This window comes from Phodopus roborovskii, unplaced genomic scaffold, assembly GCF_943737965.1.
Source record: "Phodopus roborovskii unplaced genomic scaffold, PHOROB, whole genome shotgun sequence".
Lineage (NCBI taxonomy): Eukaryota > Metazoa > Chordata > Mammalia > Rodentia > Cricetidae > Phodopus > Phodopus roborovskii.
In genome coordinates, this window is record NW_026125545.1 from 1,712,313 (window position 1) to 1,726,782 (window position 14,470).

A 14,470-nucleotide genomic window follows, 5' to 3' on the forward strand; every position below is an offset into this window, starting at 1 on the left:
TGCCCTGTGTCAGCTCACATGCCTATCAAATGCTTGCTATGTGATGCTATCATTTGTCTTTTGAGTCATTCAGAGTTGTACTAAATGTAAAAGCCTCTTGTTCCGGTGTGTCCAGTATCAAGTTTGTAATGTACATTCTAACCAGGCGTATTTAACCATAAAACCCATGAATGTCATTGCTTTAAAGAACATTTATTTAGCCAGCTCTTCATGTGAGTGTGCACTTAATTCCCAGCCATTTCTCGCATGAACAAATTGTCTAAATGCACTTGTGAGAAAGCCTTTTTATGGTGAATGTTATTAAACTGAAAACAAGGGTATAATAAAATAGCAATTTAAGGGTAATTTACTAACAATTGCAGCCTTTAAAACACTGACATACAATTGTGTGGCGATAATATCGAACTTGTCACTCCAAGAATTATGGAACAGCTTACTAATCCTCATGGTCTTCAACTAGAACTCTTTCAATTTTTCTTTTACTCTTATTTTTTTACTCTTATGTCACTGGATTAAAAATTATAAACCATTAACTTTTTCTCCACATTAAATAATCATCACATCTGGGCACTTTACTCAGAGAAAGTCCTCAAAGGATGGAATGACCAGTTGGCATCATCAAAACTCACTGAGTTTGGACTTCAGTTTCCATGTTGTTGCCTGTCTATGCTGATGCTGGGGTGAGGCAATGAGAGACGGAATCTCAGAGGTGATCACCCATTAGACAATGGTGAGGATTCCTGAGTCTTCCCCAAGAAGGGAGAATCCATTTAATACAAACTTCAGCACAGATTCCTTGTTCTCTGGAAGGGACATGGACTCAGCAAAGAAGGCTAGTGGACATCTAGTGGGATTTAACCAGCGTGTCCCAGGTTTCCTCTTGTAGGATCTGGTTTCTGTTTGATGGCAGAGATATTTGTTCTTGTATCCTCTTAAATGCTCATGCTGCAAGGCCTACTTGTGCTGTCTAGAAAGCAGGGAAGTAGACCCTGAATGCTGGTATGTTAATTTGATTTGGGGAACCATCGTTGACAAGATGTACTGAAAATCCAGACAATCAGCACACATTCTTCTTTAGGCAGACCGCCACAGGAAGCCAAATTATAATCATGAACCATTTTCTAAGTTGCCCTGAAAAATCTCCACCCCTAATGTGGACATAGCTCAAGTCCCCATGATCAGTTCATTCTTTCCCTGAAGGCACCCTTGGAGCTAACTTATATTCTACTACTGTTGCTGAGCAGAAAATCAAGGTGAGGGAAATGAGGGAGGTGTTTAGTAGCAGCGAGTTAGTGTCCTGGGTCTGTCTCAGAACAGGGGCAAGAATGTCGGAGGGGCCTAACATCTAAAACCATGTACAAGGATAAAGTGTTCCTTTTCCTTAGAGACACTTGGATATACGTTGGCTGTCTTTGATCATGAAACAAATTATTCAAAGCTCAGATGCTTAGAACAATACATATGTAATCACACACTGTTTCTGAGGCTCCAGAAATGTGTGACTGTAGCTTAGGGTCCCTCAGAACATTGTCTGTAGCTCTATTCATGTGAAGACTAATAGGTCTGAGATCTCCTAGGTCCTTGGGGATGGAGGTTGCCAGAGACCTTTGTGCTGGCTAATCTTATGTCAACCTGACACAAAATACAGTCATCAGAGAAAGAAGCCTCGATTGAGAAAATGCCTCCACAGGGTGGTAGTGGCACATGCCTTTAATCTCAACACGTAGGAGGCAAAGGCAAGCAAATCACTGAGTTTGAAGCCAGCCTGTTCTACAGATCAAATTCCAGAATGGCCAGAACTACACAGAGATACACTGTATCAAAAACAAAAAACAAAAAAACAAAACAAACAAACAAAAAACAGGAGAAAATGCCTTCATAAGATCCAACTATGGTCAAACCTGTAGTTCTGATTTTGTTATTGATGGGAGAGGACCCAGTTTTTAATCCTAGCATTTGGGAGGCAGAGACTAGCCACCCTAGTCTACAGAGTGAGTTTCAGGGATGGCCAAGACTACACAGAGAAACCCTGTCTCAAACAAACAAAAAGCAAGCCAGTAAGCAGTGTCCCTTCTAGGCCTCTGCATCAGCTCCTGCCTCCAGGTTCCTGCCTTGGGGAAGTTCCTGCCCTGGCTTCCTTACATGATTGGCAGTGTAAGCCAAATAAGCCCAATCCTCCTCAAGGTGCTTCTGGTTATGGAATTTCCTCACCTAAGACATCCTTGGGGGAACTCTGAAGCCGCACATTGCCCTCTTCAACCATACTCCATCTACTGCAAGTGACTCGATAAACCCCAGCCTCCCCACCTCAGGAAAGAGGATGAGGTTCCTTTCCAAAGACAAGTGTCAAAAGAAACTGGGAGCATCCTAAAACCACACATAAAAAAAGTATCCTCTCCATTGTCTCTCCAGTTCCTTTTCCTACATTTGCACAGCTTCGTCACTATAGTTACGTATTTATACACAGTCAATATAATGACTATAGCACAAATGGCTTCTGGCCATTCTAGTGTGATAACCATCTGTATCTTAAGCTTATTTGTCTACCTCCCTTCTGCCTTTTCATGGTCAGGGGAATGATGACAACTCAGTTGTTCTGCCTACATCTCTGTCCTCATCAGTAAAATAAGGCTAGTTATAAGATCTGTCACCCTGCCCCCTCTAGCTAAGCTCCTTGAGAGGATTCAATGAGTAATTAAATGCAGAGCTTACAAGAGAGCCTGGCCCACAGAAACCACTCAATACTGTTAGCTGTCAGTGTGACAGCTATAGCAATAGAAGTTTGAGCCTGTAGGTGTGGTTAGCCCCAGAAAGCTGCCTTATAGCCAAGTTCCTAGTGGGAAAAGTAGAGGGGAGATAAGCAAAACCCATGATTGCCTTCTTGGACACACCACAACCACAAACCATGGGAGGGCTGTTCACAAGAATAGTGCTAGCTCAGCCCTAGAAAGGATCAGGGATGGAGACTTCATTTTCCTTCTCTGCTGTGCCTCCTCCCTCTGAGTCCTGGGTTAACCCTTGGCAGAAAGTGGCTGCTGGAGATAGATAACATGTTTCGCTTACACTCTGAGTCCTACTTATGTTTTGTTTTTGTTCCTGACTTTTTTTTTAAGATTGACCTTTTGTGGGAGAGCAGAATACTTAAACAGGGAAGTGGTCTAGGAAGAAGCTAAGAATTTCTTCAGCCTCATTCTTTTTATTAAATGTTACTCCCAAATTTAAGTGTATGTGTGCACTCTGCCAGCCTTTGCCCACTGTTGGACTGTTGGCTTATGACACTTCTGTTTTTATTCTGGGACTTTCTGTTTCCTTCCTATGACCCTTGAGACCCTTAGAGAGATTGACTAGACTTCTTTTCCTCTGAAATTAGCCACCATGTAAAGTGTGCCAGTCTTGTGGCTCATACCTATCATCCCAGCACTTGAGAGGCTGGAACAGAAGGGTTTCTGAGACTTGGAGGCCAGAATGAATCGAATAATGAGAATTGGTTTCAAAACAAATAATAAAAAAAATACTGCAAGCTTCAACAAAAAACAGAAAATGGTGAGTGGTCTTTGCTGACAAAGTATGGGTAGGTGGAAGTGTTAAGGTGAGTTTTATGCATCTCCCAGACCCCCTTTAAAAGACAGGCTCTACCTAGTGGGGCATGTGGAGTTCCTGAGCATGGAATCACTCAAATGGAGATGTTGTCCATGATAAAAATACATCCTGGATTTCAAAGATTTAACTTGAGTCCAAATAAGGTAAATTCATCTGAATTGATTACATGTTGAAATGACATTTGAGTGTTGGTTTAAATCAAACCACTAGTTGTTCACCTGTAATTTGACTACCATAGTTTCAGGCTCTATATGTGGCTGTTATCTTTCACCTTGCCCTGATAGGATTCAGAGGTGCCTCCCTACATCAGGTATTCTAGAACCTTCCACCAGGACTCCTCTGTCTACCCATTTCTTCTCTGTAGTCTCCCTTTGGGTTGGTGGCTTCTGCCTCACATGGTGACTTCAGCATGGAAGGACACCCCACCAGAAGGGAGTCCAATATCACATCTTGTTAGAAGGACAATGACTCCATTTTCTTCCTTTCACTCTGTCTTTTTTTCTAACTTGGTGATATTTTTAATGGCTTCCCTTGTGTCCTCCCTGGTTTCTCTATTTATTTAAAAAACTGAACGTCCCAAGCCACTTACCTCATCACTCTGACTGATGGGTCTAACGGATACAGACAAAAGGGAAGGGATTGTTTCTTCCATTATGTACTCAGCTGGTCCTTTTGATACTTAATTCCATTCAATCCAAGGAAGACAGACATCATTGATACCACCCATGACTGATGAGGCAATAGAGACACAGAAAAGTTAAGCAATGTAACAAAGTTCCACTACAAATTAAATGACAGATCTGGGATTACCTCCCATGCCTGCCTCTAAGACCATGCTTCTTCCTTAGACACAGTGCCTGCCATGCTAACTGGTCTTTGGAAGACGCCAATCCATAATGGCTGGCTCATGACAGCCAAGAAGCAAAATGAGAGCAAGAAGAGGTAGGGTTCTCCTGCCCATTTAAGTGGCATGCCCCTAAGAGACCAGAAAACCTCCTAGTAGACTCCATTTCCAGCATCTCCAAACTGGGAACTCTAGATGAAGCTTTGTTCTGAACTAAGATTTGGAGACAGGTGCCAGGTCCTTCTCTCCTGATGTGTTCTTTCTTCTGCGTAGGAAGTTGAATTAGCTTCACATACATCCCTTCTCCAGCACTTAACACATTATCTAAGAAGGAATTCGTGGCTACCAATTCTCTATGATTGGACCAAAGTAATTGTCTATTTGGAGACATGAATAAGAATTAGGGACCCAAACACCTAAACATTTGTTTGTTGAGTTCTTAAACTTTTAAAATGGAAATTATATTTATTTTTATTTTATGTATATGTGTTTGCCTGCATGTATGTCTGTGCATTGTGTGTGTGAAGTACCTGAGGAAGCCAGAAGAGGGTGTCAGATGCCCTGAAACTGGAGTAACTGGCAGTTGTGAGCCACTTTGTGGGTGCTGGGAGTTAAACCTAGGTCCTCTTGAAGCCCCAAGAATTTAGTGTTTTGAGACAAGTTCTCATGTAGTTCATGCAGTGTCTAACTTCCTAGGTCATAGTAGATGACCTTGAACTTCTGATCCTCCTGTCTCTACCTTCCAAGAACTAGGATACAGGTATTCACAGCTATACCCAGTGCAAAGGATCAAGTCTAGGCACATCTCTACTTTCTGCACATTCTAAGAATTTTTGAACGTTATCTCACTGAAGTCCCTGGCCCCTGAAAATCTCAAGTCAGTTAAACAATCTGAAACACAGGCAGTCTTGAGAACATTTAGGCATGGTGCCTAAATTTGGACTCTAAGCCTCAGAAATTTAGCGTGTGGTGTTTAGTGTGATTGTGGGTGTATTTGCTCATGTGTCCTGTGTACTTTCCCTTTCAGGAATCATTAACCAATGGCAACAGGAATCCAAGGATAAAGTGATTTCCCTTCTGTTAACTCACCTGCCTTTACTGAAGCCAGGGAACCTCGACGCGAAAGTAGAGTATATGAAACTGCTGCCCAAGATCCTGGCGCACTCTATCGAACACAACCAGCACATTGAGGAGAGCAGACAGCTGCTGTCCTATGCTTTGATCCACCCGGCCACTTCCTTAGAAGACCGAAGTGCTCTAGCCATGTGGCTCAATCATTTGGAGGACCGTACATCAACCAGCTTTGGTAGCCAGAACCGAGGCCGCTCAGACTCTGTGGATTATGGACAGACACACTACTATCACCAAAGACAGAACTCGGACGACAAGCTCAATGGGTGGCAGAACTCTCGGGATTCTGGGATTTGCATCAGCGCCTCCAACTGGCAGGACAAAAGCCTGGGGTGTGAGAATGGCCACGTGCCCCTCTACTCCTCTTCATCTGTCCCTACCACAATCAACACGATTGGAACCAGCACAAGTACGAGTAAGTCCCCCTTACCCCGGAACCCCTCTAATGCATTCTGGTTTGGTGATTTGCTGTGTGTGGCACGTCCTGCTCACATCGTCTGCTCTGAGCACCCTGTAACCCTGGGAGAAGAGGGCTGCTGGCAGTCGGCTATGGGAGAGGGCTCTTTGGATCCGGTATTTGTTGCTCTTTGGCTCTGGAAAGATGAAAATTCTGGGCAGGTTAAAATGATGGATGGTCCAAATTTGGGGTTTAGACAGACCAAAAATGAAGAAACGAGAGAAGAGAGAGTCAATGGTGAAAGAAGGAACCATTCTGTTTCCACAAGTAAAAATGCCTTTCACCCTGGGGCTCAGGGAATTGCAGACACATTGAGTTATTGTGTGCTTCTCTGAAACTGATGTTAACCCATGGTTGACCAGACAGCCTCATGGCTTTGTGCACTGTCTCCTTCTCCTCTCCTCCTCCTCCTTTCCTTAAGTAAGTTTTTCTTATTTAAAAAAATCACCTGGAATGTCTCTTCCCTTTGCATTTCTGGCTGAAACCCCAATTGTTGGGTGGCCTCTGAGCAGGTTTGCTGACTGAGAATGCTGGGCTGTGCTGTGGCTGATGTGAGCACTGTGGTCTTCCTCTCACTCAGTCTAACGTGTTAGAAAAGGACGGTCAGAAGATGCTTTGTGGGAAGGGAGGGCATATGACAGCCTCGCCTCTCCTGACCACTCTATAGTGGGCATGAGGCCTGGGAGGCCTTTCTATGGTGTCCTACTTAGGCCAAGCAAGGTGGCCAACCTCCACTCATGCCTGTATAGAGCAGTCCTATGGGAAGGTGACTGCCATCAAAGAGCACTCTTTGGTGTTGATTTGCATATATCTTTGACTGTTGTGGCACTCCCAAAATAACTCTAAACTTTCTTGGGGTAAAAGTATTATAATTGGACTCAATGTGCCTGTCAACATGCAGAAAACCCCTCTATAAAAAGGGGTGAGAAGAGGAGCTGAGAATGTAGCTTGGTGATAGAGTGCTTGCCTAGCATGCCTGAGGCATGGACTCAATCCCCAGCATCACAAACAGATGGGAGAAGATACGGAAAGCGTTAAGATGAGCACTGATGTCTTGGCCTCTACCCGAATCTTTTGGCTTTTAGACCTTTTTAAATAGCTTTTTCAAATAATTAGGAAGGACAAATCATCTACATTAGCCCAAATGGCACATTAGTTAATCAACATTGAAGATGATGCTCTGCCTTGGCAACAATGTAAGATTTTTGCCCCCCCCCCTTTTTTACATTTATCAGTAAGTAACTTGAACAGTTGTGAGTTAGGGAAGAGTATTGCATTGTTGACGCAGGATGTAAGAGAGTCTCGTGGCAGTTAGTGTCCTTTACAGAATCATAATCCATCAAAAATAACTTTTTATGAGCCTCTGTGTAACACAGTGATGGCTGAGACCATAGCCGACACAAAGCCTCTTAGCCTGGGTTTTCTGGGTGAGTGATGGGATCCAGTTATGATCACAAAAGACCTTGGTAACTGAAGAGATGCAGTTCCTGAGCAGCAGGTCTTCTCTCTGTTTGTATACTCTGTGTCATTCATCCTGAACTTAGTCTTGGATCACTGCACATGTCATTTTGTAGACTGACTTACTCATCATCAGGTTTTACAATACTGGGACACTGAACATGCTCATAGATTTAGCCAGCAACCATTCACTGGAGCAGTGACTGCCCAGCCGATAGAGAAGGTTGTAGATCGCTCCCATGGCTGTCTTGCCCTTGTGTACTTGAGTTGTAAAGGACTGGAGGTTTAAACAGATGACTACATGATATATATCCAGAAGACAAAAGCATCAGAAGAAATGATGAAAGATCTCAGGTCTCCCTTCCAGAGCACTCCCTGCCATCACTTAGGCCACATCAGTGTCTACACTCCTGTATGGTCATGGTAGTTCAGTTAGTTGTGTCTTTCAAAACGGCATGCCTTTAGGTCATTAGTTCAGTCATGAGTCTATAAAATAAATGCCAAGTCCTGAGAGGCATCCTGAGGAATTAGAAAGTTCATGGACTTGAGTATCAACACTCTCCAAGGCCTAAAACTAAGCCCACAGTTTGCTAACTAAACTCTGCAGGGTTATTAGCCCCCTTGAGCAAAGCTCCCACTTGTGAACTTGAAGCTTCCTGATGCTTGCCCTCTTGGTCTATGGGAAGACTATGTCCTGGCCAGAGCGGCAGGGAGCACAAAATAGGTGTGTGCTAGACGGATACATGGGAGAAAGTGCTGGAACACTGGAAGGAACTAAGTGCTAACTGTGATGTTGCTTTTAGTCCTGGGTGCACTGGACAGAAACATCTTTCCCTAAGTTTAGAGTCACACAGAGTACAGATGCTCCCTGACACAAGTGGCCTTTGTTCAAATAAGTCCATTAAAAGCTAAAAATATCATAAGCCAAGACTTCATTGACAGACCTAGCCTACTCAACACTGTAATTTAGCCAGTCCTGCCTCAGATATGTTCAGAACACTTACATTAGTCTACAATGGGCAAAATCATCTGATACAGGGCGATTTTTTAAAATTGAGTATTGAAAAGTAAAAAATGGAATGTTTGTGTGCATGTGCTTTTACACAGTCTCAAAGTTAAAACAACATCAAATATAGCTGTTGCAAATCGGGGACTAAATGTAGTTCAGGGGACTGTGACTATGGTGACTTTGGCTACTTCACTGCAGTAGAAAGTGGGTACAGTTTCTCCCACTCTGCTGGAGAGCTGCATTTCTTCTTTCAAAGTGGGAAAAAGTAACTGCTCAAGATAACATGAATTTAAGAATTTAAATAGATTCTGCTTCCTATTTTCAAATTATCAGCTACATTAGTGATAGTCAGTGCACAGAAACTCACTGCACAGGGTAACACTGCAAAGCCACACCCTTGCCGTTTTAATTCTTTTTTAAGACTTGTTCTTTTTTTTTTTTTTTACATGTATGGGTGTTTGCCTGCATGTGAACTTTGCACATGCCTAGCACCCAGGGAGGCTAAAAGAGGGCACCAGATAGCCTGGAACTGGAGTTACAGATGGTTATGAGCAATTATGTGGGTGCTTGAAATTGAACCTGGATCCTAAGAAGAAGAACAAGTGCTCTTATCTTCATTTTTTAACCTAGTTTCAGTCCAATGACCTAATTTATATCCCCTTAGGTTATTATAACTTCCAAAAAGTGGCTTTGTGGCTTCTTCCCTATACAGGTCCCCAGTCCTCCCTGCAGATGGTTTCTGTCTGTTTGTCCTGTGTTGAGGCTGCTGGAATCCATGGAAAGCATAAGCGAAGGCATTGCTCCTGCTTGCAGGGAGAGGGAGGCTGTGTCAGTGTCATAATTTTAAAAATCAAAGATTTCTTTCTGTCTGACTTACTGTTCAAAGAATGTGCCACATTCCTGAGTTATATAGAAGCAAAGTGTAAAATGATCCATAGAGGCTGATACAGGGTCTGTAGAGTCAGTGTTATTTGGATGGTTAACTGTCTTAGCCTATTTTGTGTAGCTATAACAGAATACCAAGGCCTGGGTAATTTACACACCAGAGAAGTGTGTTTGGCTTACGGTTCTGGAAGATAAAACTACTAAGAAAGAGGAGACATCTCTGGTGAGGGTCTTCTACAGCATCGTAACATGGCAGATGGCATCTCATGGTGAAAAGAAGGGCTGTGAGTGTGTGCGAAGGAGGACTGAACTCGATTTTATAACAAAGCAGCATTAATTCACAATGGCAAAGCCCCATGACCTTATTAATTCACCAAGATCCCTCTTCTCAACTCGGTTGCCTTGGGATCAGGTTTCTCGTTCATGAACTTTGGGAAACACATTTAGACTGCAGTAGGCTGTCTGCTCTAAGGGCTATGAATGTTTGGAATGGGAAGATTCTCATGACCCCGGGGATGTGGAGGGGGTCAAGTTTTAACAGAGGAAATGGGAAGCAGGGAGGAAAACGGAAGGAGGGCTCAGGGAGGAATGTCCATTCTGAGCAGAGGGATTGAGCTGTGGGTGTGCGGGCGTGCTGGCAGGTTGGAAGAGTGTGGAGAAACAGGAGAGCTGGTGAAGGGAGTAAAGGGCATCCGTGAGTTCAGACTGAAGGAGGGGATCTGTGCTCACTGCTCAAGAGGCTGAACAGGGTGTGAGCAGTGCTGAACAAGGATTGGTGCCCTCTAAGCAAACCAGATGGGCCACAAACAATGGGTGCAAAGTCTGTGATGTGAGATCATACAAGCATCATTAGGATGAACAGAAACAAAGTAGCAGGAAAATCCTGGGTGGTTTACACATGGCTGGTAGGAATGCAAACTAGTCCAGCCACTGTGGAAACCAGTGTGAAGGTTCCTTAGAAACCAGAGACCAGAGACCAGGGACTGGAGAGGTGCCCCAGCAGCCATGAACTCACTGCTCTTCTAGAGGCCAGAGTTTGGTTCCGAACACGCACATTAGCCACTCACAACTGCCAGTAACTCCAGCTTCAGGGAATTCAGTGCCCTCTTCTGACCTCTGTGGGTATTACACTCACATGCACATACTACACACAGACATACAGAGATACATAGTTTAAATTTTTTAATTAAACAATCCTAACAATTCATAGTCCATATAACACAGCTAAACTACTCCTGAATGTTACCACACTATTTACAGAAGCTAAGTTATAGAACTAACAGGTGTCCAGCAACAAAAGAATGCATACGGAAAATGTGTGGATACACATGAGGAAACTTTCCTCTGTCTATCATTCATACATACATACATACATACATACATACATGTATGTGTGTGTATAATCTCCAATTGCAAGTAGTAGGAAAGGTGTTTAGGGGAGGTGGAGGAGACTATCAGGAGGTCAGGAAGATGAGGAAGGGAAGGTAGAAAGGCATGAAGGGAAGTGTGTTCAAAATATATTTTAAAAATTAAAGAGAGCAATTGTTCCTAGGTGAAATTATTAAGTTAGGACTCAGTGTTGGCCTGAATAAACATTATTCATTGACTCATTTGTTTGTTCATGTAGAAAATGTTTACTGAAACGTCTATAGGCCTAGGCTGCTTGAGGCATCTTGGACACATTGCCATTGCTTGTGAAGAAGTCTAGTATATTATAAACTAGAGTATAAAAATAAGCCATACGGTCCATTAGAACTTGGTAAGTCACACAGAGTCAAGTGAGGATAAGTAGGCCCAGGTGGGTAGGTGGCTGGGGATGAAGATAGTTTGTCAGAGCAGGCCTCTCTGGGACATGACACAGGTGCAGGGGTTAGTGAACATCCAGAAGGAACTTCAGCCAAAAAAAACTAGGGCAAAGATTGCTAGATGTAATGCCCCGTTTATCAGAGAAAAGCAAGAAGGCTGTTGCCTAAAGGGTAGTGTGCAGATAGTGGTGAGATTACTGGGCAAGGGGTCAATCCATATGAGGGCACAGTCTGCTGTGACAAAGACTTTGACTTTAATTCCTAACAAACCAGGAAACTACTACCGGGGTTTTAGGCAGATGAGGGCCATGGCCCAGCTCCCATTCTAAAGGGATTCATTGGCTGCTATGTCAGTGAACAGACTGTACCAGAGCAGATTCAGAAAGACCATTTTGGAGGCTGATATCATCATCATCCAGGCAAGAGACCATGATGACTGGAACCAGGATAGTCACAGTAGATGGGTGTGAAGCAGCCAATGCATCAATCAGTTCGCCCACTTTAAATGTAAATTCTTTTCCCATTATTTCTCTCATTCAGTTTTGCAATTAGTAAATGGAATGAAAGAGGGCAGCAGTGTCACTCCAGAGGGTTTTGGTTGCACCACTCCTGGAAGGATGGTATTACTTCCAGTTGAGATGGGTAAGTCTGCATTGGTCAAAAAGAGGAGTTTTTGGAGAACCCAGTGTCATAGCTAATGTGTGTAGTCTGGGTGATGGAGAGCCAGAGCTGCTGAGAAGGTGGTAAGACATGTTAGAATGTGTTTTGGGAAAGGGGCTTCGTGACAGGGTAGCATTTAAGCAATGAGACTAAATGGTAGTACAAAGTGGAGACACCAAGGACTCTCACACAGCCTGGGCTGTTAAACCTGGAGGCCAGAGGAGCAAAGGCAAAGCAACAAATGAGTCTAAGGGGAGCCTGCAAGACAAATGAAAGAAAACACTCCAGAGAGAAAAGAATAATGATCTGAGTAAAATGTATTGGTAGGACCAAGAGTTGGTCATGTGATCAAGGAAAGATAACAGAGATAAGTCAGGAGCTCCTGGTACATGATCAATATTGAAGATGGAGCCTGTGATTTTGGAGAAGTATATGATGAGCTAGACCCAAGCTTCACTTTGAATGGGTGATGACTTTAGAAAATGTTGTAACATAGGTATGGAGAAAAATGTTATCTACTGGAGATTTTTTAAAAGGTGGGCAATCTACTCAATTTTTCAAAGGAAAACAATAGGATAAGGCCAAAAATAGTGGCCCCAAACTCAGTCCTATCCCACCTATTTCTACATATTCAGTTGTACATGGTGAATCAAATAAGACTTCAAAATGTCACCTGGGCCTTAAGTGATGTGTCACAGCCTAAGACAAGCCACCATGTTCCCGTCTGTCAAGCCAGATGACTAAGAATGTTAGCCAGGCAGTGGTGGTTCACACTTTTAATCCCAGCACTTGGGAGGCAGAGGCAGGCAGAGTTTTAGGCCAGTCTGTTGTACAGAATGAGTTCCAGGACAGCAGAGCTACACAAAGAAACCCTGTCAAAAAATAAAATAAGATAAAAACAAAAATCATACCAAAGCAAAAGAGAATGTATAGGCTATTTTACTGGGAGCTGGTGAGACCAGAAAGATCCAAAGTATTGGTTGTCACAATCTTGCACAAGGTTTAGTCAACTTTCAGCCACCAAGGGAGAGCAGTCAAGGGAGCAGGAACCTGTTACTTCCTGTCTGAAGTCTGCAGTAGGCAGGGAAGCTACTCCTGGCTTAGGTGCTTCTAACCCCCCTCCAATGTCACCTCACCTGCTCCAGACTGTTTGTCTGACCCTTTCCTACTCTTTACTGGTCAACTTAGACCTGGTTTTTAAACAAAACAAACAGCTATGAGTGGCATGAAATTGTTCCTACTCACATTACAGTAGTACTTGAATCCTGTCTGTGTGAGACGAAGGCTGGGCATCCATCCTAAGGCTTTATGCCAGCAGTATGCTGCCTCTCAACTTCACACATGGCTCTTTTTTACTTCTGAGACAGAGGACTCCTAGGTTGCCCAGGCTGCTCTTTCTGTGATACTCCTGCCTCAGCCCAGGACTAGAAACATTGGTCACCAGTCCCACCTGGGACTGGCTTGTTTGGGACAGGAGGGTGTTTGTTTGTTTGTTTTGAGACAGGGTCTCACCATGTAATTCTGATTGGCTTGTGAAGACTAGGCTGACCCAGAACTCACAGAGCTCTGCCTAGCCTGCCTCCCTAGTGTTGGGATCAAAGGTATGCAATACCACTCTCTTTTTGGGTGTTTTGTTTTGGTGATCTTTACATTTGGATTGGAAAGCATGCTGGTCTTGCTTGCTCAGCATGAGCTGGGAAGTTAACACATCAAAATGACACAAGCAGCCCCATTTGGTTACCCCCTATCCACCCACAGATGCATAGTGTGGTTCCAGTTGTCAGGATTTGTTTTATTAATCTTAATTCGTGCTTTTCTCGTCAGTAGAAAGTATACGTTGTGTTAGGAGTAAGGTTTCCCCTGCCAGCCTGGACCCACCTCGGCGCCAGACCCAATTAACACACAGAGACTCTGTATTTGATACAATTCTGTTGGCCAGTTACTCCGTTTCTTATCGGCTAGCTCTGTCTTAAGGATTAACCCATTTCTATTAATCTAAGTATTTCTACATGGTCTCATTTTACCAGAGAGTGGGCCCGGACCTCTGTTTTCTCCAGTCTCTACCTGCTGACTCCTCCTTACTACTTCCTCTCTCCTCCTTGTCTCCTAGTCCAGCCTATCTTTCTTTCCTATTGGCCAACAGTGCTTTATTCATTAACCAGTGTGAGAAACATATTTACAGAATGACGTCTCCCATCAACATTGGGAAAAAAAATTGGCACTCCCCCCCCCCACACACAAGTAAATTGATGCTAACACTCAACAACATAGCATTTACTATTTAAAGCACTTTACACAAATGTTAATTCACTTAATCCTCCAAACTCCATGATGTGGACACATTTGCTATGTTCATTTGACAGAAGCAGTCACAAAGAGGTTAAGTAACTTGATGGACAACACAGACTGAGTTAGTTAGGATTGCAACCCAGGTGGAAGGTCCTAAGACCCTCTTAGTTTGAGGTTACATGCCTCTCCCTTCTAACCTTATTTCAACAGTCTACTGAGAGGCCAGTGACAATGGCACTGGATTCATCCCACACCCAGGACCGTGCACCTATGACCTTGGCAGTCTCCTCGTGTGTAAGACCCCCTCCAAAACTGCTGGTCTTTGTCGATTC

General features: G+C 43.6%; 1 protein-coding gene across 3 annotated transcripts in view; it reads left to right on the forward strand.

Annotated features, from left to right (window-relative positions):
* Samd4a (sterile alpha motif domain containing 4A) overlaps positions 1–14,470 on the forward strand; it is a 206,677-nt gene that overhangs the window by 121,504 nt on the left and 70,703 nt on the right. For all 3 annotated transcript variants that reach the window (XM_051177078.1, XM_051177079.1, XM_051177080.1), the window contains one exon: positions 5,472–5,990. In XM_051177078.1, coding sequence (XP_051033035.1) covers positions 5,472–5,990 — 519 coding nt within the window. The remainder of the gene's footprint in view (positions 1–5,471; positions 5,991–14,470) is intronic.